Here is a 23770-nt window from a genome sequence, read left to right as displayed (position 1 = left end):
GTAAATCAACATTGACTTCAGTTTTACAAAATCAAAATTGAACAAATCGCACTAAGTTTATTCATAATTATATTAAAAAAACAGTTGTGATTCAAACTATTGGATTACAGTGACATCTTTTGCCCCCATCTTACAACTATAAATTGACAGTTCCATACATTTTTATTTGAAAGGATTTAGTACACATACAAGAAATAGATGTCGCTAGATGTATTTCTTTATGAAAGTGCCTTTATTTTTCTAATAGCAAAAATCCATAATTGAACATTTTCTATTATGTTAGGAAAGGGCCATGTATTAAAATTTGACCTATTGAAACACATTTTACTCTGAAATAAGAAATATTACCTCGAACTGACTTGCTGTTATAAAGTTAATCGTTAAATGTTATTGAAAATAAAAGGAATGAAAAGGCAGTTTTTTAATTGTGCAACATAATAAGGAGCATCACTTTTTTGTTTTCGAGTCGTTCGGTTACATTTTGAATCCCAACTGAAATAAAATTAACATGTGTTTTATGAATTTTTATACGTTAAAGGTCAGAAAATAAATTATAATAATTAAACCTTAGTACAAAAATTTCAGAGCGAGTATTGGCGAAAAATAGTTATATTTAGATGAAGAGAGTCATTGTACAATTACCTTTTGTCCATTTTCTGTAAAACATTTAAAGAAAAATGCCGCTCTGTCACACCCCTTGTCACCATCGGTTACTTCCATGTCATTAACTGGTAAAAGAAAATAAAGACAATTAAGTAATAAAATTACATTTGATTAAATTAAAAAAAATAGGTTTAAAGTAATATTTTTCTTAAAAGAAACATACAGATCTTTTATTTACTGTACATATACTTATGTTTGATGTAATATAAGAAAATTTGTAATTTTTTTCTCTGAATAAAATGAAAGAATTATAAAGTAACTTCATACCAATACTGCACATCTCAGCCAATTTTCGACCATTTATTAATCTTTGTTCATCGCCGTTTTTAGTTAATTCTGCCACCTTATAACCTTCATCAAGAACGTACATTCCTTTGTCATTGAACTAAAATTAATTAAAAAATACATTTTAAGAAACTCTTTGCGTATACAAAATCACTGGCTTGTAAGAGATATAAATTTTAATTTTAAAATTATAATATAAATATTTCTTTTTTTTTACTTAGTATAACATAAACAAAAATACTAATTTTCTACAATTTATTGTGTTTTAATTAACTGTCTTATTTTAGTAAGCTATAATAATTATCAATTAATTTCAAGCATTACAACAGACTAAAATGAATAATAAAAATAACATTTGTAACAGAGGGTACTTTTTCTACACACTGACATTTCCGACAAGCGTGTACTTAGTTCGTCAAACATGTGCGTTAAAATGTACTTGACGCCAAAAATACCGTAAAATTGTCTTTATTTTAACGCGAAGTATTTATTTAATTACGTTAATGTGTCAATTTAGTGCAACTTTACTTTGATTTCATTCGAATTCGGCATAAAAAGGTATGTTGTACTTACAGTTTTAATTTTCCTATACGCACAAGCGAGTAGACATTTGGTCTGTTGTTTTTTAGGCATTTTAAGGGCCTGTAGTTGAAGCAATTCCATTAAGTCGACGGGAAACTCTTTTGTACATTGCAATACTACTTTAGTGAATTCAGCTTTTGCCTCAGCGTCACTCAAACCCTTAAAAAATAATTCTATTTATTTGACGTTTAAGATTGTTCCGTGTGGAAAGAGTTGATCACTAACCGTAGGTTTCTGAGACGAAAATCTTTATATGAACCATATTGTCATACTTGTCATTATCTTTACAAAATATCAATATATTTTTTACGGGGCTTTTGGTCTCAGAAACTTAAGGTAAGTTAAATATTTGCAAAAAAAAATCTTTAACAATATTTTGCATTAAGACTGGCATTTTTATATTACGTAATTTTATCGCGTCATAAATAGTAAAAAATTCATTATGATAATAAAGTTATATACTGTACTTACATTAACAAAATTACAAAAGCACAGAATAACTATACAAAATAAATTTGAATTTATCATTTTTATTTAAGTTTTAACGCTTAGAAAAAATATTTGCGGCTTTTCTTATCTCGAATTATATAAAATGCTCGGAATCGAATATTAGATTTAATTTAATAAAGTCACAACTAGCACGGTCTGTCAAACATTGTTAAATAACTTTGTCGTAGTAAATATCGATGATATTAATAATTTCTACACGTTCCTGTGTGCGTTACATTTGTATAACATAATTGCATTTATTTAACGATATTAATATATCAAATAAAATGGTTGCAATTGCACACAACAATACCCGTGTATTTTATAGGTTACGCACTGTTTCATACGCTAATAGGCAAATAAAAACAAATTATCGTTTAATTTTTAAATTTAACTTAATATTATAAATGCGAATGTATACATGAATGAATGTTTGTTATTGCGTATATTTCTGGAACACATAGGGTTAGTTGCATCAACTAACTATAACTTTAACCAGCGACTTGACATCAGTTAAATCTACGGTTGCGCAAAAATTCGTTGCTCCATTTTAACAATCGTCAAATTAACGTCATATTGGTGCAACGATCGGTTGTCAATGTTGACATTTCTGTTAAAGTTACAGTTATAATAGACCATAGCGAATACTGTAATCGATGATTTAAAGCAACTCACCTTTAAACGTGTCACGCTGAAATTAGGATATACATAAAATATGGAATGATGTCTCGAAGAACGCATACAAATATTCTTTTATTTTGTGCGGACGGAGTCGCGGGAAAATCTTATTAAAAATATAGTAGAAATAATCTTACTTGAGCCATGTAATATTTTGATTATAATCGTAAAGAAATGTAATTATAATTTACATTTTATTTTTTTTTCCGCAAAAACGCGCTGCACCTGATGTCACTTAAATCCTGTTACGGTACTTCTTACATTAAAATAAAACAATATTATATTATTTACGTTTAATATATTTCTTTTTAAAATAGCACATATAGTTTACTTTTACAATAATTTTGCTTATTAAACTACGTCTGCTGTCTTCGTTTCTTGTGTCAAAGATTTATATCGAACTGAAAAAAAAAAGTTTTTTTTTTTTATCTCACGTTTTTTTTATTCTTTGTCTATATTAGCTGTCGCTTTTGATTTCATCAGGAGGATGAATTTTCGGAAAATCCGAAATAGACTTGTCTATATTGATTTTTTTGCTCAAGGTAAATATGCAAACGGCGTACAAAGTATCACCTGCATATTTTTAAACATAAGACGATCAACTTTTACGATACAATTTATAGGATATTCCATTGAAGTAAAGTTTCTCGATACAAACCTCATCGGCTTTATCAATACTACAGCGGAACATTAATGCAGCTCTATCACAGCCTTTGGTTCCGTCGCTGACTTCTGCGTCATTTACTAGAATTATAAAAATGTATTTATTTAAAACATTATAATTGAAACATGAAAAATCATTGAAAATTATAATTGAAATGGTTCATATTGTCTTCAATTTCAGTTATTAAAAAAAACAAACTAAGAAATACATTTTGTACAAGTGTCTTGAAAATTTATTACAGTTATAGATGTGGTTTATCTTACTAATATTAAAAATGCGAAAGTTTGGATGTTTGCATGGATGTTTCTTAGAAGGTATCTGCCGAACGGATTAACGGATTTCGTTGAAATTTGTCATAAATGTAGAACATAGTCTTTTTATGGTTCCGTACCGCGAAAGGAAAAAAACGGAACCCTTATATGATCGGTTTGTTGTCTGTCCGTCGACCCTTTTTCTCAGGAACGCGTAAGGGTATCAAGCTGGAATTTATTTAATTCCGCGCAGACGGTGAAAGCTAGTTTTAAATAAATGATTGTTACCAGTACTGCATGCGTTAGTAAAGTCGATCGCTTTCTTCATAGTGTCGGGATCGTCAGCTAAATATTTGTTTATAACTTCTAGAGCACCTTCCACGGACATTTTACCTTCGTCATCCATCTGAGAAAATTTATATTACTCAGTTATTATGATCTCTTAGACTTTATCTTTACCGATCTTTACCTAAATATCCCATTAACAGTATTTTTTTTCAAATCTATACATCTATACCTAATCGTAATAAGATTATAAAATTGGAGTATGTATATAATATCGAAAAAAACTATATTTCGTTTACAATGTATTTGCGTAGATGCCAACGAGAAACTATTTTTTTTTAATTTTTGTCTGTCTGTCTCTATGCCTATCTTTGCAAATAGACTATGTTTGTTTCGGGTAATAACCGGACGTGCTGGACTGATTTTGACGGGACTTGGGAAGGTAGCTGATTCACGCGGGAATATTATAGGCTACTTTTTATTCTTTGTAGACGAAGTCACAGAGGATTAATTCCCTGTTGTTTGAGAAATGAGAGGTTTTTAGGTTAAGTTACCTCCCATAAAAATTAAACTTTTCCATTGGAAACGGTACCTTGCAACAATAATTTAGTAGCAAACTTGTTACAATGTGTCAAAAATATACAAATACATTTTATGTAGGTAAACCAAAATATGTTTCCTGTTTTCAAGACAAATTGTTTTGTGATAGTTGTCAGAACTACAGACCGTGTAATTGTTAGTCTCATCAAAACTGACCTTGCGCTTAGTATGTCTATTATGTTGTAACTATTTTCTAATCTATTTCAGAAATCTATGTTTTAAATTACAATTATGCGATGTTAAAATTTTTAAAAATATGTTTTATGTTTGCTCATACGTACATATACATACTATAAATTATTCTAACGTGAAAGAGAGTGTTGGAAATGGAATTCAGTTAAATATTTTTAATACTAATAAATTACTAGTAATAAACGGAAGTAGAGAAATAAAAATGGACGTGATTATTCGGAGTTTCCGAAGTCAATTGACTTACGTAATTTTTGCTTAAAGCTAATAACGAAACGTTATTACAATTTGTAAAATTCTTTAGTGTTGTATCATTTTTCAAGTGGTGTCAACAAAATGATTTAAATAGTGACCGCATTTTTAATCAGAGAACGATGACGTCACGGTATTTCAGGTAAGTTTCATATAATTTTAACTTAGTAGAGTACTTTTGTGTGTTTTTGCATATATCATGTAGTTATTGGCTAGTTTATAATCTGACTGGGATAACAACATAAACAAATCGTTGAGAATTTGATAAGAATTTTATGGATGAAAAATTTGCATTTTTTTTACCATTCCAGCCTTCTTGTACGCGCAAGCGAAGAGGCGTTTCACAGATTCTTTGTCAGGTAATTGCTTGTTCTGTAATTGAGCGATGTCTTCTGTAGTTATTGGAAATTCCTTCGCGCATCCTATTACTAAATCTGCGTAACTCTTTTGTAAATCCCCTAATGAATTGCCCTGAAAAACAAAAGACAACTTACACAGGTCATATACAGAAACGTTACAATGAAGTGTCGAAAAATGCATCCGAAAAAAGAAAGCACAGAGAACAAGTTTAAAAGAAAATAATTCGTTCTTTAACTTTAACAATAGTATAAATAATTTAATTTTTAACCGAATCCATTCATGATTATTTTTGTGCTATTTGAAATTCAAAACATACCACAACAATTGTCACAATCATCGACGAGTATAAAACTTGAAATAGGAAAAACGCCATGACTACACTGATCAACACTGACCCAAGTGAGAAAGTGTGAAACAATTATCTCAATATATAGCAGCATTCATCATTATGTGTCAACGCCTATAATTTATACAATATTATCTTTTATATAAATCTGAAATACAATGACTACAAAAGTTATTTATTCTTTTTGATAACATCGATAATGACATTTCAATATTGAAACGTTTGTCATAATTTTAATGCAATAAAAAAAATTCTCAAGTTGTCAGCAATTTATGTTTAGTGTAATATAAAGTAAACCTTATCACTTTATTTAGAGAAATATTTTAATACACATACAGCGTGTATCACTTTTTGAAAAAAAAAAAAATTCTTACATACATACAAATTTTAAATTGCAACACGTAGAGTAAAAATAAGGTTCTCATGATTTTTTTAGATATGACCAAAAAAACAACCTATTAATTTTATCCAATTAAATCCAATGTCGGTTCCCAAATCTACTATTTAATCAAATATGATGACTGATCGAATTTTTCATTCTTCCATTATTGTCACGTGTATAAAACAGCGTACTTTAGAATTTTCGACATCTTTCTATCACAGTAGGTTAACGTGTCTTGTTATCAGTGATAAATTACATTACTTATAATGTATAAAAATCTCTACATATACTTCTGCTTAATTGTTATAATACCTTTTAAATCACATGTAAGTTTTATCAAATTAATTATTTATTATCATCCCGCATATTTTTAAAACATCCTGTGGTAGCTTTACTTCTTTGTTCTATTTGCCTCTATTCTCGTCTTAACTATTAAGAAATCTATAACTGGTATCTATTTTTCATTTAATACCTAATGTATTATTTTAAAAGGAAAAAAGTATATATTGATACTATATAAAGGAGAAATATAGTCAAGTTCAATATTTCTATCATTACTAAGTAATACTAATGTACTAAAATTTAGGTGAATAATTATTTTATATTTCAGGCAATGACAGCGGAACAAAAAGCCTCAATTCATGAGCATTTCGAAGAATTGGGAATAGAATGTATGAAGGATTATCCCATTAACGAAGAAGATGTTAATAATTTAAGATCGAAGAAAATCGGAAACGGTGAAAATGTACCTTGTTTCTTATCGTGTTTATTGAAAAAAGTTGGAGTTGTAAGTATATTTACATATATCTAAAAGAAATATATACTATTTATTAAGTTTACGCTGTAATAACGTAGAACAAACATGTTGTTATCTATAATAGTTAAAAAAAATAAAGACACGGGAAACATGTTTTAGTGCGACCACACGGTTTCAGTTGTAACTCGATTTTACGCCCGGATACCTACCTAAATATTCTATGTTAATTTCTTCGCAAATACTATATTTATTATATAATTTATAAAAAAAATCTACTTATTCGATTACATTTAAAGAATATAGTTTTTTAATAAGCATTATTTTTAAAGAAATGATTATATCATAAACTTTCCTTTAACTTTCAGATGGACGACAAAGGCATGCTGCAAAAGGAAACGGCTCTTGAATACGCCAAAAAAGTTTTTAATGACGCTGAAGAGTTGAAACATATTGAGGATTACCTGCATTCGTGCTCGCATAGTAAGGAACAGAAACTTGCTTTTACAAAAACATAAGGAAAGGTTAAAAACCTAAACATTTTCTTTTAATTTTGATAATATTCTCATATTTCAGTCAACGAAGAAACTGTTAGTGATGGAGAAAAGGGTTGTGACAGAGCATTACTGGCTTTCAATTGTATGTTAGAAAATGCATCTCAGGTAATATCCTACGAACATTCTTAGTTAATAAAAGTTACATATTACAGTTGAAAACTTAAATATCATAATGATATAAACCCTTCGTAAACAAGGCAACGTAAATAATCGAAACCTAGCGATTGTAGTCGCAGGCATTCAGGTACCCGTCGCCGATATTTGGTAAAAATTGTCGTGACAAAAGCCGCTATGATTTTCAAGATGGTAGAGCAAATCTATAAAGTTGACATGTAGTCGCTTTGCCCATACCAACGTATAGACGACTCGTGTCGATGATTCTATGTGTCCATAGAATCATAAAAAAATGGACCAATGGGAATTAGACCTATCGGTCGGAGGATCCATAGATCATTAAGTCGGCACTTTAGTCGACTCAATGGCAAATGCATCCTAAATTTCCCATTGAGCCGACGGAAACTAAAGAGTCGAATAAAATCTCATTGGTCCGATTGATTCTATGGTTTTAATTGTCCCAATGGGAAAAACATCTATTACACCTATTCAATTATTGTTCTTTTTTCAGTTTGGCTTTGACGTTTAAATGTGCGGCGACTCGACGATTAAGACGATCAAAATGAAGATGGACGATAGACTCGTATTTCATAGTTATATTATATCTTATAGCACTCTAATAAAAACTGTTAACACGATATATGTATTTTTTAATACTTTACGCTCCTATTACTATTCATCGCGTCCAAGGTTCTTAAGTTCATATAAATTAAAATAATATTGGAATGATTTTAAGGAACGCCGGGATGTGATATCGCAGTGACTTAACTGATTGATTGTGCTAAGGTACTAAACACACTTTTAACTGCGAGTCTCCACTGCTTAAAATCTGAACATAAAAATATTGCCATCCCTTTCATTATACCGGTAAAAATAGAGGCAACAATATGCTTTTGTAGAATCCTTTTACAGAACAGTACACTATTTTTTTACTTTAATCCAGTGCAAATGTTCGGGATCATGCACAAAATCTGTGTATTTTTTAATCGCCGTCTTAATTATTTTCATTTAATTAGCAGGATAAGACGTTTTGTCTCATTTGTTTTGCCATACATGTAATGCGTAGTAGTAATTATGCGTTGTAAATTTTAATAGAACTATAAAATGTAAATTTACCAAGAATTGTATTTTAAACACTAATTGCATCGTTCAATAGTAAATAATTATTTGTTTTATACACATATTTAATATAACGTTGTGTATATTAGGTACCCACATAGTGAGCGGGAGCGCGAGGGAGATCCCCTGGCGCCCCCGCTCAGACGTAGGAGAGTGGGGCGGAGAAGGCGGCAGTATATTGCCGCAAACCCCCCCCCCCCCACAATAGCCCTCTGGTGATGGACACGGGGGAGTCCATCACCGGCGACTGAGGGTTGCCTCATCCCCCCGAGAGGGAGCTGCCTCGGTAGCTGGCGCAGACGGGGCCGCGGACGAGAGCGAAAGCGTGCCCGTGGTCCCGATGCGTTGGAGTTTTTGATCTCACTCAGGAAAATTACACAGAACTTTTCTAATAATTTTACTTTTATACAAGAAAGTAGTTAACTAAAAATTCATTTATATTTTTCTAATGCTTTTATTATAATAATTACAACAAAATAAATAATACAAAATCCATTATAGTCAGCGGCCAATGTAACTTCATCGGGCTATTATTTGTTCTTTAACGTCCTCATTTGGAGAAATCGAACTAAAATAGAAGAAAATATATAAATTAATTAAGTTAAAGTATGTCGTTCCTATATAGGGGCGCTAACTTACCCTAAGTAAATTAAATTAAAGAAAATTATACGTTTTAAAACGCAAGTAATAGAAATATATATCTGAAAAACGATTAATATTTTTGTCAAATACGTGTTTAATTAATAGTTCTTAATTCGATGTATATCTTAAAAAACTAAACATTTAGCGGGAGCTTAATAAATTTTGGTAAATCAATTCATTTGATCCAAAGACGTCGTGATCTATTCTCACTGTGCGACGTATTATCATTTACTTATGGTCATAAGATATACCAAAAAATTACCTGATCTTTGTATGGCTCCATACATTTATGCAAAAGGACAGCTCGGTCGCAGCCTTTGTCGTCACTGACTGCTTCATCGTTCACTGAAACATTTTAAACAACGGATTAAAAAACCGGTAATTTAAATAATTCAAAATATTCCCATTCTCGCCGATTTAAAACAATCTTTTCGATTTATGTAAATGGAAAAAAACACAACTAATATTACATTTGTAACAATCGAAATATGAAGATTTATTGAAGAGGATTTTAAAACTACATATGTTTAAAGGAAAAAACTTTTTACTGCTGTAGAATATATATAAATCGCTTAAAATTAGCATCGTAGTTACCTGAAGAGCATTTTTCAATAATTTCTAAAATCTGTTTCTGCTCGTCTTTATCAGTAACAAACTTCTTGACCGTCTCAGAAGACTTTTCGACGTCAAATTCTCCTTTATCGTTGATCTGAAACACAAATTGTACCAATAGATTACTATAGAACTTCATTTCTATAGAAAAAAAATAGTTAAAAAATTGGCCCATGAGGGGATCGAACCCGCGACCTTCGCGTTATTAGCACGACGCTCTAACCAACTGAGCTAATGGGCCTGTCTGTAAACGTTCTAAAATAAAAAAAGAAACAGTAAAAAAAAACAAAATACTATTAAATGAAGTAGAAAATACAGACTTATAATAATCAAACTTATTATAAAAATTATCAAATTTAAACTTACCATTCCCATTTTCTTTCCAATGCAAGCGAACAAACAGGGGTCCAGCGATTCTATTTTACCGGACTCCTTGGCTTTCTTGATATCTGCCTCGTCCACACCAAACTCCTTGCCGCACTCCGCTATCAATGGTCGGAGACCAGTTTTGATAGCCGCTATATCTTCTTGTGAGAGAGCCTGAAAAATTAAATATTTTCTTTAAAAAAAACTTCATTAGTTTTATATTCCACGTTTAGTTATCGTGACATGCTATTATAGCCCACAGGAATAGTTAAATTTGTTTTATTTGTAAATTTTAAGCTCGTTATTTTTCACAGCTATAAGGATATTTACGATAATCTTTTTAGAGGATTTTGCTTTAGGTCTTGTAGAGCCTTTTAATATCTTAATAAAAAAAAACAATGAATCATCGTTAAGCAACATTATCACCGTAAAATTTCATTTATTGCTCGCGACTTCGCCGACGTGGATTTTTTTTTATATCATATGGTGGCAAACGAGCGAGCGGCCACCTGAAATCACTGAAACAGCGAAGTGACCGTTGCCCATAATTAAAATATAACCTAAGGAATTCCCGCATACATCGGCTACCTTCCAGTAAAATTCCCATCAAAATCGGTCCAGCCGTTTTGGAGATTAACTAATCTAAATAAATCCAAAACTCACCCGGACATGTCTCAAGCTTACAGCAAGTCCAAGGAAAAGAAAAACACAATACAACTTCGACATTTTCCTTTGATAAAATTGCAAGTCAAGTTACTTGTTCCCAGCTCTGTACCACTCTGTCCTGTATTAGGAAAACACACATTTTATATACAAAGCCCGCTGAGCATTTTTTATATCAAAGGTTAATTGTCCATCCGACACATACAATGTTGTATCCTACATAAAAACGTGCGATTCCGAGATTTGACACTGAAATTTTTTTGTAGAATAAGACAATCAGAAGATCATACTTTTTTAATTTACTTTGAGCTTAGAGCTGCGTTAAATATAAGATTTTTAATAACTAAAGTTCCTACATTAATTTAAAAAAATTAAAAACAGTACCAAAAAACAAAATATCGACCAGTTTTTTTTCGGAAATCCTAATTCACTTAAAAAAGAATTGCTGATTCGTAATAATAGACTTGATCGGTAACTGGTTATCAAAATTGAAAACATATGACCTGATTAAATTAAAAGAAAATCTCTCTTTTCACCCGACTTACAAGAGAATATTAGCAGTTAATTTTTTTAATTTATTACTATTTTGAAACATAATTTTCGACGGATTTAACTCTATTCTCAAGAGAAGTCTGCTGTAGAAATTTAAACCGCATTTCATTAATATTATAACTGTAAAAACGTAAATAACTATGTCCTATGATATACATATTACTAGCTGTCGCCGGCGTCCCCGCGCGGAATCGAAAAAAGACTAAATAAGTAACCTATATCTTCTTCCAGACTATGTTATATATCAGTGTCGTTCTGGAGATACCTTTAAACAAACATCCATCCATCCATTTGTATTAGCAAGATATACTTTGTAGAGTAATAAAGGTCTAAATAACGCCCCTTCATGATATATACATTTAATAATATCAATTACTATACAATACGTGATATGTATGTATAAACATATATACATCAAAACCTTGATATAATTGTTGACCGACAGACTAGTCAGTTATTTTGTATAATTACCAACTCTGATTACATCGTATGTACTGGACGGAAACGTGACTCGACGAATGTTGCTTGCAAGATGAGTCTAAATAATAAAAAGAAGGACAAAATACGGACAAGATGGAAAGAACTTCTTTCGTTAAATAAAATGGTCCGAATTAGTATAAAATATATATAATTATGTAACTGGCAGCCAGTCTATCCTTTTTTCTCTTTTTTAGGGACTTTCGTGCTTTTGAACATGCCAGTCCCGTAACACTCTACATAGGAATTTATTACAAATAGAAGTATACAAACAAGCAACAAAACTATAATAAAAAATTCCTATTAATATTCACGATAAAATAGTATATTAATACTTCCAAAAAGCATTGGAAAAATCAAAGCAAAATAATTAATTTCTGAGACCAAAATGTCTGTGTAAAACACATCGTTATCTCGGTGATTATATTCGACAAAACAGAGATAAAAATATGTTTTAAACAGACATTTTGATCTCAGAAATTAATTATTTTGCTTTGATTGCTCAGAAACCATCGGTTAGTCCTAAAACGTATAGAGAGATGCACAATTTAACTTTTATAAGAACCTAGTCATTAAGCAATTCTAACAGACACGTTTAAGTAGAATTTTCCGCACATTTTTTCTTAATAACATTAATTGATTTACCGTCCGTTTCTTACAACAAAATCTATGTATAAAACATATCGTCGTCCCTGTCATTATCTTTGAGAAGACAGAGACAATACGTTTGAAACGATAATTTTGGTCTCAGAAACCCACGGCTAGCGGTGCAACAGTCAAGGTTAGCAATTCAAAAGTCGACAATTTTCAACCATTAAGTAATTCACGAAATAATGGAAATTACACTGGTTTTTCTGTAATATGTCATCGTCAGGTGTAAATAAAGTATATAAAATAAATAAAATTACAATATTTAATTCTCCTCTCGACTCCACAATGCGACAGTTAGGCAAATTGCTAGTCCTTTATTATTACGTAGACCTTTTATTCAAAATTCATTGACAGTTTGATGTAAGCTATTTTTATCTCTGTTTACAGTGCGTACAACAAGGATATGCCAGTATCCAAATTTGTATACCATAACTAGCTGTCACCCGCGACTCCATTACCGCTGAATTAAGAAAAAACTAAATTAGTAGCCTATGTGTTCTTTCAGAATATGCTCTACATCTATGCCAAATTGTATCGAAATCCGTCCAGCCGTTTTGAAGGTACCTTCTAACAAACGTCCATCCATCCAAACATTCGCATTTATAGTATTAGTAAGAAGTAAGATAAAAGGGTTCTTTGGAGAGAATTGTGAAGGTTAATGTGTACTAAATATAGATCTTTTTTGATAGGTCAAATGCTTGTTAATTGATACTTAAAATATATCATACTAGCTGTCGCCCGCGACTCCGTCCGCGAGTTTATATGAAAGAATAAATAGTATCTAGTATAGTACTCACCAATTTTCAGCCATATCGGTAAAATCGTTCTTGAGTGTAACTAACATGACTTTCTTTTATATATATATAAGATTATACTATGAGTTAAGGTTTAAGACTAAAGAAATGAAAAGATAAGTTCAAGTGCAACAATTTTATTTTTAAAGTTACGCAAAAATAAAATCTTTTGGATTATCATCATATAAGCATTTGGCGGTCCAATAAGATGCTTCACATATATCTGCATATTTCTTTGCTGTAAGTTAAATAATTAAGTTTATTGCTGTCCAAACAAAAAATCTTCATTAAGTTAAAGAGGTGTGTTTTCCCATGCAATAACTACAGCGTCTTATACAAAGTAAAAAACCTTTGCGTAAATTAAAGATTATAAAAATAAATGTACATTAATTACGAAGTATTTAACTTTTTTATTTGTTTTGTATAATTTTTCTATCTTTTTACCATAAAACCTCAATCACTGGCAGTTTGTTTAGCTGTTTGAAGTCAGATAAAAAAATAACTTACATATATCTTTACAGTTTTCAATGGAGACCTTAACTGAGGCCTTAAGTTCAGGTGGGTACATCAAATCCACTTGCTTTAATGAAGCCTCGTAGCTTAATTTATTATTTTTTACCTAAAAATGTAGTCAAGTATCTTTGTTACATTAAGACTTCCTGAACACTAAACGATTAGACCGATTTGGAAATGTAAAATGTCTTAAGATTCGTATTATTTCTTGGGTTTACATAAGCTAATTATAACATAACATGGGTTATTTAGACGGGATTCATAAAATAATTAATAAATATAATAAATCAACTTACAATTTGCGTCATTTGATAAATGCAAGCTATGTAACACATCACGTTCCTTTGTTCAATAAACTTTCCTTTCTCTATGTCGCCAATTAAATCTATATATATAAAAGAAAGTCGTGTTAGTTACACTATTTATAACTCAAGAACGGCTTTACTGATATGGCTCAAAATTGGTGAGGAGGTAGCTTAGAGCCAGGAGACGGACATAGGATACTATTTATTCTTTTTTTTTTTAATTTTAGCTGCTTTTCATTTAAATTACTAATATTATAAATGCGAATGTTTAGATGGATGTGATGTGGATGAATGGATGGGTGGGCTACACTAATTAAGTTTTTTATATATCCACGCTGACGGAGTCGCGGGCGACAGCTAGTCTGAAAATATAATATTTTATCTGGACATCAATAGTAGCTAAAACTATATATTAATTACCTTCTGTGACGTCATTCTTTGCCATGCAAGTTTTCTTCAACATCTTTGCCGAATTCTTTAACTGCTGTCTGGTCATCTAAAAGAAAATAAAATTAAGAAAAAAAAAGTTTTTTTATATCATAACTTCCTTAAATTACACTCGTCTGGGAAGAATAAGTAATAAAAAATATAACTTTTAAAGTAATGCATTAAAAAAAATGTTTTTTTTTTAATTGAAAAATGCAAGTTTTTCGAATCAATAAAAAAGTATTGACGCAATAAGACACATATTAATAACATTCTAACATAAATAAGGCAATTAATATAACTCAGAATATCAAAACTTACTGTGTGTACTCCACATGTTAAAATAGATATAAGAATTAATAAAAATATTCGATAACCCATCACAATAAATCCTTTCTTTGAAGAAAAACTAAGACTGGTCTCGTACTGTCATTTCTTGGTAATTTAAAGACTATTTGATCAGTGTAAGATGACTTAGTAATAAAGTAATAGTATATCAAAGTACTAGTTAAAACAAACACGATTAACGCCTGTGGTACAGTTTAATTGATAGTTTGAAAATATATTTCAATTCGAATGTGTAGATCCATGGACTACCGTAACTACTACCAACTACCTAATCTTAATGAATAAATACCAAAGCTTGGATAAATGTACGTGAGTTACATGGTATCTTCGGAATGGCTCAACGAATCTTGATGAAATTTCGCACAGATGTAGAAAATAGCCTGTAAGACACACACCACACATACACACACACACATAGGTTATTCATTAATTTTTTTAAATGTCCAGTAACCAGTCTTCGCGCAAACGGAGACGCGGGCGAAAACTAGTAGTGTAATAATTAAATCTTAATTTATAATCCCTCCAATAATAAGCATACTTTTTAAACATACAGGGTGTCCCAAATTCCTTTTTGCATCGTCTAAATTTCCAAATAAATAAACAATTGTCTTCAAAACACAAGATTTATTTTTAATTGTTGTTTATGGAAAGAAGAAATTTTCGGTATCAGCTTCATATATGCACTTCGCAGTCCAATAAGATGCTTCACAAATGTCTTTGTAGTTCTTAGCTGAAACAGTTAATTACATTACAACTTTAATAAAAAGACCACAGATAAAAAATATCAGCTTGTATCCAGATTAAGGTACATTTACTCTAAAATCTAACTATGTATGTACTTGCATACAATTAAGTAAGGTATATAAATTAAATCTAACGTACCAACTCCCTTGCACTTTTCTATAGCTGCCTTGTACGGTTCTTTCATCTCGGGCGGGAACATCATGTCAACTTGCTTTATCATAGCGTCGAAAACTATCTTATTGTTCTTCACCTGCGTCATAGACATATAATTGTTATGTATACCTAGGGTGTTTCCCATTGGACCCATCAATCCCAATCCATAGAATATTCAGACCAGTTTTTATTGGACTGATATTTGGTGGACTCAATCGGTGTAATGGGAAATCTGTAGGCCGAACGGTCCAACAGGAACCGCCTATATCTACTCGTAGTTTATTACAACTTATCCTCAGTTTCACTGTCGTAAAGGATACAAAAGATATTTTGTTATCACTGTAATTAAAAAGAGAATGTGAAGTTATTATGTTACGTTTTTACGTATCGTAGCTAAATCAACAACAATCAAGAACACCAGATAAAAACAAAGTTAACTTTAATCTTTAATAATGGTCTTTAAAATCGTCTAACTTTAATCTTTAATGATGGTCAATATATGTAAATGTAATAAATTTTCCAACAGTTATATTTAACTAGTTGTTGCCCGCTATTCCGTCCACGCGGAAATGAAAAAAAACATGATTAGTAGCCTGTGTCCTTCCATACTATGTTCTATATGTATGCCAAATTTCATCGAGATCTGTTCTGCCGTTCCGTTCAGCCTTCAAACATCCATCCATCTAAACATTCGCATTTATAATATTAGTAAGATGTAAGATTAGGTAATCTTTATTGTAACGACGACAATTATGTATATGTCCAAGAATTAAATGTCCTGGACCCTGACCCGTAGGTACGTATATATCGCAAATATCTTCCGATTTATCCTCAATAAAATATTTATTGCATCGTTAAAAGTGTTTATTGATCGAGCATATTTAAGTATAATTATTTTTAATTTTTATAATCAATAAAAAAAAACTTACCGCTTGTCCCATTGAATATACACATGCGATGTAGCACATTACATTTCTATCTTCGATAAATTTACCCTTATCTATTTCACCAACTTGGTCTAAAATAAATGCAATAACACAATAGTTAAGATTCTATTTTAAGTTTTGAACATGCGCCATTGAGTTGTAAAACGAATGTACAATTACTAGATAAAGAGAAAAGTCGATGCTCCCGCCATCTTACTTCTTTTTTCCATATATTCATCTAAACTATAGTTGAAAATTAAGACATAACATAATATTACCTTCTGTGACATCATTTTTAGGCATACAAGTTTTCTTTATCAGTTTCCCTGAGTTTTTAAGCTGCTGCCTGGTCATCTATAAAAAGAATAAATAACTTTACTTTTTAATTTTTTTTTACAATGGCCTGCAAGTTGAGAATCATCAAAAATGAAGATATTTTTATAAATCCAACTCATCTAGTATATTTGTAGCAGGCTGTTTGCTTTTGCTATTAAAAACATGTTAGATTTTTTTCTACTGCTAAATTTAATTGCGAAGTAATTGTTAGATGAAGGAGTTTCCATTAGTTAGATGTTTTTTAACAAAGTATGTAAACAAAACAAAATAATCTCGATAAAAATAACCCGTTACAAAGAAAATCTTAAAGTCAAAATAATAATGTAACAAAATTAAAACAATATTACAAGAAAAACAAAGATATATTTTAATTAATAATTATTTTAAATTAAATTATTAGTTTAAAGAATTAAAAACTAAATACTTACTGCTATTACCAAAGTTTGTGTTAATAAAATAAAGTACACGATACGGAAAAACATTGTTACTTGTTTGCGATGTGTTTATGTTTTAGGAGTCTGTAAAAAAATTACTGACAGGAAAGAATGCATAAAGTTTTATAAAGTGCTTTTGCAAAATAAATTATAAGTTATGAGAGCCGCATAATTTTTTCACAGGGGTATAGACAAAATGGTATTTTTACTAATACATAATATGGCTTTCAGACTAACCTTGGGTTTCTGAATCCAAAATCTTTGTATAAAACATAGCGTCATCCTTGTCATCTTTGACAAAACAGAGATAACAATAAGTTTTAAACGTATTTTGGTCTGTAAAACCCACAGTAAATCTTCTAATAACTTAATATTTTGTGATATAAGACAAGCTTCATGTTATGAAGGAGGAAGAAATAGTAGAAGTAAACAGGATCTTGGCTTTATAATGTAGTGCCGTGCTATACTAAGTACCAACATCTAGTTTAAGAATTAAATATTAACAATGAACGTGAACAATTAAGTAACATTTAATAAATACCAGTAGGAAAATCTAACAAACATATAATTTTATTTTTAACTTTCCTATCACTTCTTAAACAATCTAACCACAAAGTTTTTTACTTCTGAACATTTCGTCTTCTTTATCGACAAATAATACCTTCAAAATTAAAAGCAGTGAATTTCCGTCCAATCGTAAAAATGACTATTAATTACATGACATTAAAATAAATAACAACAAAGTTATAATGATAGGTTAAGATAGTCGATGACAGCTTATACGAATAATATTTTATTATAGAAAAACGATACGAAGTCGCTGGATGCAAAAAGGCGACGACTGACACGCTGACTACACTAAATATTATATTTTTGGTGCATTTGCTTTTTATATTTAATAAATTTTGAAATAAATGTAACTGATACTTACTTTATTTTATTTATTGTAAAAAAATTAGTAAAATTTAAAATAGATTTACGAAATAGTCTTTACTATATAGACAATCAATAGAATATAAAAGATGGTTAGTTTTTAAATATTTTTTTATTAAGAATTTTTATAAAGAATGTGTTAAAGGTAATATTGATTGTTGTAAACTATACTTTGGGTAAAACTGACAACGAATTCAGTATTTGCTCACAGAGTTTCAATGGAATTTACGGAAAAATAAAATTCGGTGGATCAGCTTCGTACAGACATTTTGTAGAATAGAAAATGCCCTCGCAAGGATCGTCGTATTTGTATTCTGGAATCAATTAAAAATTAAAAAAAAACACTAATATTTTAGAACTGAAAAACAGGTGTATTAATTTTCTGTAGTACAGAAGCTTAAAGATAAATGTTATAAGACATAAAATAAGACTTTCTTAGGAACAAAATAGTTTTAAAAACTTACGAACTTCTACGCAATCAGCAACGTTTCTCTTTACAGACTCTTTGAGCTCTTGAGGATACAAAATATCTATTTGTTTTGTAATCGACTCCTTGTTTAATCTATCGTTCTTTACCTGGAAATTATTAAAATGTTTCATTATTTTAAGTATCATGAAATAAAACAATTTTATTTTAATTTTCGTAAATATGACAGAAAAAAAAATATTTTTCTAATTTGTATCTTTATGATGACATGTAACATTATACAAGGTAACATGTAACATTTACCAAATGCCATTTCAATTATGTAAGTATAAATAAGGATGTGTGAGTTACTTACCACTTGAGTTAATTTATATACACACGCTATATAACACATAACGTTATGTTCTGCAATAAATACTCCTTGTTCTATTTTACCGACTTTCTCTGTGGACAATAAATATTATGTTTTAAATATTGCTTTTAACTAATAATTTTTATTTCTACTTACCATTCGTAACTCTATGTTTCGGCATACATTGATTTTTCATAACGGTTAATGTCTTCTTTAACTGTTCTCTTGTCATCTAATAAATCGTACAAGTAAAAATTATTTTTGTTAACTCACTTTTGCACAACTAGACTACATTATTACTACATTATTGTCTAATTTTAGCAAGACTTTAGTATGTTTCCTTTTTTTAAAGTATTAATTGTAATTCTTCATATTTTAAGTAGCTGTAGCCCTTGACTCCGTCTGCGCGGAATTAAACAAAAAACTATTGGTCGCAGCGTAATGTTATTTAGCCTAAAGCCTTCTTCTATAAATGAACTATCCAACAAAAAAAGAATTTTTCAAATCGGATCAGTAGTTCATGAGATTAGCGCGTTTAAAGAAACAAAAAACTCTTTCGCATTATAATATTAGTATAGATTTTTCTATCTCTGACTTAACATTCACATAAACACGGCACTATAGTTAGTAGTAGTAGTAGTAGTATAGTAATTAGAGTGTCTTATTTAAGTAAGTAATTGGTCATGGGTTCTTGTAGAATTATTACGCGTTTATAAATTAAATTATAATATAATAATTACTTACCCCAAAAACTATAGTGATATGAATAAAAAATAACAATACACATACAGTAAATCGTAACATTTTTTACAAAGCAATTGTTATCTTAATACAAAACTAAAGACAAAAATGAATCCTTATATCACGAAAAATGTTAAATACAAAATGTTGTAGTATCAAATCAAGTTATTTAAATACTATTAAATTTTTCGATAAAAAAATAACACACCTACAGTTTAACGAAACTACTCGTTAAATTAGTTAATAACATACTTGTTAAACGTTTAGCTCTGAATTAAATGACAAATTAACCTTCCATTTGTTTGTCAGCTATGAAAAAAATAGTTAAGGTTACTTTAAAAAAAAATTATGGTGGGAGTTTATACTGCCGAACGAAAAAATACTATTTTCCTCTATTTTTCAGGAAAATGTGAGAGATAACAATATATTACTTAGCAGGTTTTCGGCAATGAAAACCCACGCTTACATTATTCAAATTAAAGAAAATTATTCAATTTTGTTTTTATTACACATCATAAAATACATTTAGGATATTAAGGGAAAACAAAATTCTTCGGGTCAAAGTCGTACATACATTTGGCTGTCCAGTACGAAGCTTCACAAATGTCTTTGTATTTCTTACCTGAAAAAAATAAAGTTTACTGCGTTCATACAATAATAGTATTGCACTGTTCTACTGTACAGCCTCACTGTTCTACCCTCGTGTGAAATGCATCAGTGACGTAAAGGCCATTGTCAACTCACCGACATCTTTGCAATTAGCCGCAGCAGCCTTCACGGCATCCCTCATTTCCGCCGGAAACATTACGTCCACTTGCTTGATAACCGCTTCGTAGTTAAGTTTGTTGTTTTTGACCTATGAAGTTATTATGTAATTTTCATACACATATAAAAAAGCATGTATAAAGGCCCGCAGTAAACTTTCAGTGCCACAAAATTTTCCACTCATGAGTCAGCGTTTAGGAATTATTAAGATTACACCCTGATTTAAAAACAATGAACTAAACACAGAATATTTTGCAATAAAATTAAATACACAAAAAAAAAACTTACAACTTGTGACATGGAGTAAACACAAGAAATGTAGCACATTACGTTCCGATCTTCAATAAATTTTCCATTTTCTATTTCACCTACTTGTTCTGAAAAATTATATTATTTCTATGCAAACTTTTCGCATAACACTTGTATCATAGAAATCATAGTTTAGTATATTTAATTATATTAAATCAATTTAAGTAAATAAAATGAATAATAGATCTCAAGGATATATCACCTTCAGTAACATCGTTCTTTGGCATGCACGATTTCTTCATAATTTTACCAGAATTCTTAAGTTGTTGTCGCGTCATCTAAACATGAATATACCTAAGTAATTATTTAATTTCTTTACAAAATCAATATAGCTAACCATAAACACACAATTAGGGAAAACGACAAGTTACAGGGGGTAGACAATTTATTAAGTATTTCTCAGTCACCAAACGAAAATCTGTTGTTTGTTCCGTGAAAAATAGCCATTAAACAAACTATTCTTTTTAATTTTAATTTCATTAACTAACCGAGTTACTCAGAGTTATCCACAAATACAATATATTTATAATAAAATAAATGCACACTGAATTCATAATAACGATATTAAATATCAACACAAGTTTTCTGTTTCTTCAAATAATCGACAGATATAAGCGTATTTTACTTTATATATTTCTGTTAAAATTATCATCTACACAATGATTGATTAATGATATTCTAACTGACAAGACAATATGCACATAGTGACATATTAATTTCATATTAAGAAATAGGAACACCCTGTGATTAAGGTGACATCTACAAATGGATAATACAATAAAAACCTCAATCCTCTAACATACTCGTAAAATACAATCGGCAAAAACTGACAAATTGATTTAATATAAAATTATTTATTAAAATATACTTTTATATGTAAAACAACTAAACAACGAAAACCCATTTTGGGAATTTTGTATGTAAAATTGGGTAATTTCATTCTCTGTAAAAAATATTGTTTCATAAATTTAACGATACCTTTGTATGGAAGTTATTCATTATAGAACTATCAAACCTGTCAATTAAAAATCATCGGCCAATGATTTCATACAACAATATATAGGGTGACCATAATTATCGTTCAAGACAAGATTTATGTTTAAAAGTATTATATTCAAAATTTATAATGAGCATAAATTTGAAGTCATAGCTTTTAAAATGTATGTAAAAATTCATAAATAATTAGAGCTTTAACTCTACAAAACTTTACCTTAACAAATAGGCTGATGCCCATCAACTAATATTAGGCACTTAAGTAGTCGTTGGCTCTCTTCTCCTTTAAAAAAATCACAGGAAAGAAACTCGAATCCTAATTTGACGCTGATACCTCGGTTTTAAATTACAAATCTCTATTTTATAATGTCTCTACCACATTCAGTGTTTATGGTTACCTTTTAAGTTTCAAAGGTGTTAAACGTTACATGGATATTAATTACTGAGGCTTTTATAAAGGAAGACTTATCTATCTGAATTCTCCAGATTACTCGATGCCATGTCCATTTTGACTGCATTGGCAAGATTTTTAGTTATCATAACGATTTGTGAAGCTGTAAGTTTATTTTAACAATACTGTAAAAATAACTAGGTTACCTTTACAGAAATTATTCGCACAGTGTTTTTGTTTTTAAATAATTCAGTATTATATTTATGTGAGTTAAACAATAAGTTAATTTCATACATTTCCAGATGACAATGAAGCAGATCAAGTCAACGGGTAAAATGATGCGGAAATCCTGTCAACCCAAAAACAATGTTGAGGATGGTGAGAACTTAATACATTTATAATCTTGAGTTTCTTGGTAAATTATATGACCAATTAATTGTTTCTTTAGAAAAAATCGATCCCCTCAATGACGGAGTATTCATCGAAGAGAAAGAAGTTATGTGTTACGTAGCATGTATCATGAAAATGGCAAACACGGTATGAACAATTTAAAAATATAAAATACCATTTACAACCTCATTGCAAGAATTAAAGTCAAATCAATGAATATTTTCACAAGACAACACTGGTCAGGTTTAAATTTCTTTACATTCCTTTCATCATGTCAGAAAAAAGCTCTTGTTTTAAAATTGTCATAATTATTTAGGCGATTCGTTGCTCGTTTGCCCCCTTATCCTATAAAAAAAAAATGATACCTATACTCGGTGTCGCCCGCGTCTCCGTCCGCGCGGAATTAAAAATAAAACTGTGTTCTTCCAGACTATGGTCTACGTATACCCTAAATTTCAGCGGCATCCTTGCAGGCATTGTGGAGATACCTTCAATGCCATCCATCTAAACATTCGTATTTATAATATTAATAAGACTGTAAGATGTAAATTAAAAATAAATCATGTAAATTACAGATGAAAAATGGAAAATTGAATTATGAAGCAGCGATCAAACAAGCTGATATGCTTTTGCCAGATGAGATCAAAGAACCGACAAAGGCTGCAATAACTGCTTGTAGAAAAGTCGGTAGGTAGATGGTCAAGAATTAGTTTATTTATCACAAAAGCTTCCCGACGTTCATTCAGTGGAACCAACTTTTTTATTTGTTGCAACTAAAAAAGAATCTCAAAACTTTCGGTATTCAACTACCGAAACATAAAAAAATTACAATGTTTTTGTTCGACAGTGGTTTATTATTGTTTTCAGCTGACTCTTACAAAGACGTCTGCGAGGCTTCATTCTACGTGACGAAATGTATTTACAAAGAAAATCCTGATATCTTCTTTTTCCCTTAAT

General features: G+C 30.2%; 8 protein-coding genes and 1 non-coding gene across 10 annotated transcripts; 2 read left to right on the top strand and 7 right to left on the bottom strand.

The window, feature by feature from the left end:
- Positions 1-67: 67 nt before the first annotated feature.
- On the bottom strand, positions 68-2034 carry LOC106121778 (uncharacterized; the record flags this gene model as incomplete). The annotated part of the gene is made up of 5 exons (XM_013317584.1): positions 68-492; positions 643-728; positions 931-1048; positions 1522-1689; positions 2002-2034. Coding segments are annotated over 5 exons (423 nt in total), but the record flags the coding sequence as incomplete, so codon positions are not given.
- Positions 1320-8064, top strand: LOC106121772 (uncharacterized). 2 transcript variants are annotated; one of them, XM_013317578.1, is made up of 5 exons: positions 1320-1506; positions 6637-6813; positions 7149-7263; positions 7357-7442; positions 7963-8064. In XM_013317578.1, exons 2-5 carry the CDS (start codon positions 6640-6642, stop codon positions 7978-7980), a joined length of 393 nt encoding a protein of 130 aa, XP_013173032.1. In that variant the 5' UTR covers positions 1320-1506; positions 6637-6639; the 3' UTR covers positions 7981-8064. The 2 variants fall into 2 exon arrangements, with proteins under 2 accessions (XP_013173032.1, XP_013173031.1); XM_013317577.1 differs by lacking the exon at positions 1320-1506 and adding an exon at positions 6254-6352.
- On the bottom strand, positions 2979-5857 carry Obp5 (odorant-binding protein 5). Its single transcript, XM_013317580.1, has 5 exons — positions 5615-5857; positions 5242-5409; positions 3901-4018; positions 3356-3441; positions 2979-3098 (listed from the first exon to the last, which is right to left on the bottom strand). Exons 1-5 carry the CDS (start codon positions 5669-5671, stop codon positions 3081-3083), a joined length of 447 nt encoding a protein of 148 aa, XP_013173034.1. The 5' UTR covers positions 5672-5857; the 3' UTR covers positions 2979-3080.
- A 944-nt stretch (positions 8065-9008) lies between the features above and the next one.
- Positions 9009-10978, bottom strand: LOC106121773 (uncharacterized). Its single transcript, XM_013317579.1, has 5 exons — positions 10854-10978; positions 10191-10364; positions 9807-9921; positions 9475-9557; positions 9009-9138 (listed from the first exon to the last, which is right to left on the bottom strand). Exons 1-5 carry the CDS (start codon positions 10914-10916, stop codon positions 9121-9123), a joined length of 453 nt encoding a protein of 150 aa, XP_013173033.1. The 5' UTR covers positions 10917-10978; the 3' UTR covers positions 9009-9120.
- Positions 9992-10065, bottom strand: TRNAI-AAU (transfer RNA isoleucine (anticodon AAU)). Its single transcript has one exon. It is a non-coding gene; the product is annotated as a tRNA-Ile (tRNA).
- A 2498-nt stretch (positions 10979-13476) lies between the features above and the next one.
- On the bottom strand, positions 13477-17585 carry LOC106121586 (uncharacterized). Its single transcript, XM_013317298.1, has 10 exons — positions 17507-17585; positions 17021-17096; positions 16746-16834; positions 15802-15913; positions 15567-15649; positions 14893-14997; positions 14566-14641; positions 14137-14225; positions 13835-13946; positions 13477-13565 (listed from the first exon to the last, which is right to left on the bottom strand). Exons 1-10 carry the CDS (start codon positions 17558-17560, stop codon positions 13477-13479), a joined length of 885 nt encoding a protein of 294 aa, XP_013172752.1. The 5' UTR covers positions 17561-17585.
- A 1074-nt stretch (positions 17586-18659) lies between these two features.
- On the bottom strand, positions 18660-19456 carry LOC106121777 (general odorant-binding protein 72). Its single transcript, XM_013317583.1, has 4 exons — positions 19381-19456; positions 19228-19316; positions 18910-19021; positions 18660-18759 (listed from the first exon to the last, which is right to left on the bottom strand). Exons 1-4 carry the CDS (start codon positions 19454-19456, stop codon positions 18671-18673), a joined length of 366 nt encoding a protein of 121 aa, XP_013173037.1. The 3' UTR covers positions 18660-18670.
- Positions 19457-20498: 1042 nt separating this feature from the next.
- On the bottom strand, positions 20499-21602 carry LOC106121780 (general odorant-binding protein 72-like). The gene is made up of 5 exons (XM_013317585.1): positions 21528-21602; positions 21242-21317; positions 21019-21107; positions 20710-20821; positions 20499-20587 (listed from the first exon to the last, which is right to left on the bottom strand). The coding sequence occupies exons 1-5, from the start codon at positions 21591-21593 to the stop codon at positions 20499-20501; spliced, it is 432 nt and encodes a 143-aa protein (XP_013173039.1). The 5' UTR covers positions 21594-21602.
- Positions 21603-22531: 929 nt separating this feature from the next.
- Positions 22532-23769, top strand: LOC106121776 (general odorant-binding protein 72). Its single transcript, XM_013317582.1, has 5 exons — positions 22532-22588; positions 22726-22801; positions 22872-22960; positions 23389-23500; positions 23681-23769. The coding sequence occupies exons 1-5, from the start codon at positions 22532-22534 to the stop codon at positions 23767-23769; spliced, it is 423 nt and encodes a 140-aa protein (XP_013173036.1).
- Position 23770: the final 1 nt, after the last annotated feature.

This window comes from Papilio xuthus, unplaced genomic scaffold (genome assembly GCF_000836235.2).
Source record: "Papilio xuthus unplaced genomic scaffold, Pxut_1.1 DF826938.1, whole genome shotgun sequence".
Classification (NCBI taxonomy): Eukaryota; Metazoa; Arthropoda; class Insecta; order Lepidoptera; family Papilionidae; genus Papilio; species Papilio xuthus.
This window is presented reverse-complemented; position numbering and strand designations above follow the sequence as displayed.